General features: G+C 34.9%; 1 protein-coding gene across 1 annotated transcript in view; it reads left to right on the top strand.

Annotated features, from left to right (window-relative positions):
* LOC106877206 (F-box DNA helicase 1) overlaps nucleotides 1-2,034 on the top strand; it is a 51,677-nt gene that overhangs the window by 22,769 nt on the left and 26,874 nt on the right. Inside the window, exon 7 of the mRNA XM_014926055.2 lies at nucleotides 1,550-1,628. Coding sequence (XP_014781541.1) covers nucleotides 1,550-1,628 — 79 coding nt within the window. The remainder of the gene's footprint in view (nucleotides 1-1,549; nucleotides 1,629-2,034) is intronic.

Genomic DNA, 2,034 nt, shown 5'->3' with positions numbered 1-2,034 from the left:
GGTGGCATGTAAAAGCACTCACTACACTCTTGGAGTGGTTGGCGTTAGGAAGGGCATCCAGCTGTAGAAACTCTGCCAAATCAGATTGGAGCCTGGTGTAGCCATCCAGTTCACCAGTCCTCAGTCAAATCGTCCAATCCATGCTAGCATGGAAAGCGGATGTTAAACAATGATGATGATGCTATTTGTATCCAGTATTTGTTTATCTCGGTATGTATATATATATATATATATATATATATATATATATATATGTGTGTGTGTGTGTGTGTGTCCAATTGGAAGACTTGAAATGCTATGTAATAAAAGCAGTATTAATTGTAAGTTAAAATTTATTGCAAGCATTTCATTCTCAGCCAACATCATCCTCAACACCCAATTCTTGGACGCTTGTATGTGGCTCTTTTGATCTCTCTGGAAATTCTGTTATGTCAATGAAGGTCTTTTACCTTTTCTAATATCACAAGTACTGTGGACAGTCTCACTTGACCCTCTCACTGTGCAATGTAACCAGTTCTGGGTGAGAGAAAGAAGAAACATCCCCAGTACTTGACTGCTATTTTATTTATTGGTCATGAAAGGCTGAAAGACAAAATTAATCTCAGTCCAGAGAGCCAGAGCAAGTGCTACAAGGTATTCTGATACATCTGATACCCTCATAACTCTACCAATTAATTACTTTTATATCTGAGAAGGACTCTTAATTCAACTACATTGGATCAGTTGTATAGTTAAAAAGCTCATCTTGCAACCACATGGTTTCAGGTTCAATTATTACCATGTTAACAGTTTATGAAAGAGTCTGTGTATGTGTGTTAGAAATAACAACCAAATTATATCTACCACCTTTGAAAAAATAGAATATATAGACTAATAAAGTCTTTGATACAGTATGTCCAAAAATAGGTTGGGCTGGTCATGGCTGAAATGCTTCTTATAATATACCCACTTGATCAGAGCCAAACTGGTTTGAAACAACAAAACAATAAGTGGTAACTCTTTTGATAAACACTTCTTGTTTTAATGTGATCTAAATCAAAACCATTCATCAAAATTCCATGTTCCACATGTCAGCTTAACCCTTTGGCATTTAAACCAGCTATATCTGGCCAAAAGTTTTCTACCTGTTTAATGTTGAAACTGGCCAGATCTGGCCTTTCATACCTAGCCAACAATGTCATTAAAAAACATAAACAATCGTATCATTGAAGTCTCAAGGTTACAAGATAATGCATGATTAATTCAAATCAATGTGAATAACTCAGCATTATATTTAACAGACTAATCTGAATGCTAAATGGTTAATAAAGTCAAAGACATTAAATTCTTCATTGTTTTTAAAATTATTTGAAACAAAATGAGTGAATGTCAAGAGAAATATGGTAAGAAAAGGATTAAGAAGCATTTTTATAAATATCATAAATGCTTTTGTGAAAGGCCTCAATATCTGAGCATCTCACTTCATATCTTATATAATTCCGAGGCTTTGTGACTGTGTAATAAAATCATTGTGCTTCACTCAAAGTGATTGGAATTGTTTCTATTGTAGGAACTGGAAAGAGTTCTACTTTAGTCCGTTACACCCAAATGAGACCTGGAGTTAAGTTTTTACTGATTGTGTACAACAAGTAAGTCTACTTTTTCTAATTGTTCTTTGTTTCTGTGTCTGGTGTAATAATATTTAGGTATTTTGGCTACCTTTTGGGTTCTCACATGTCTGTGGATGGATCACCCTGTTTTTATGTTCTTTTAATTATATATTTTTAAAATTTATTCTGTGATTTTATACAATCATCTATTTATTATGTGTCAAATTTTTAACAAGCCTATATATATATATATATATATATGGTGGTCAATGAGGAAACTTGGGATAGAAGAATGGTTAGTCAGAGCTGTGCGAGCCATGTACAGAGATGCTGCCAGTAAGGTGAGGGTTGGAAATGAGTACAGCAATGAATTCCGGGTAGAGGTAGGGGTCCACCCAGGTTCCGTCCTCAGCCCCCTCCTATTTATCATAGTCCTCCAGGCAAT

The sequence above is a fragment of the Octopus bimaculoides genome, chromosome 6, assembly GCF_001194135.2.
Source record: "Octopus bimaculoides isolate UCB-OBI-ISO-001 chromosome 6, ASM119413v2, whole genome shotgun sequence".
NCBI lineage: Eukaryota > Metazoa > Mollusca > Cephalopoda > Octopoda > Octopodidae > Octopus > Octopus bimaculoides.
This window is presented reverse-complemented; position numbering and strand designations above follow the sequence as displayed.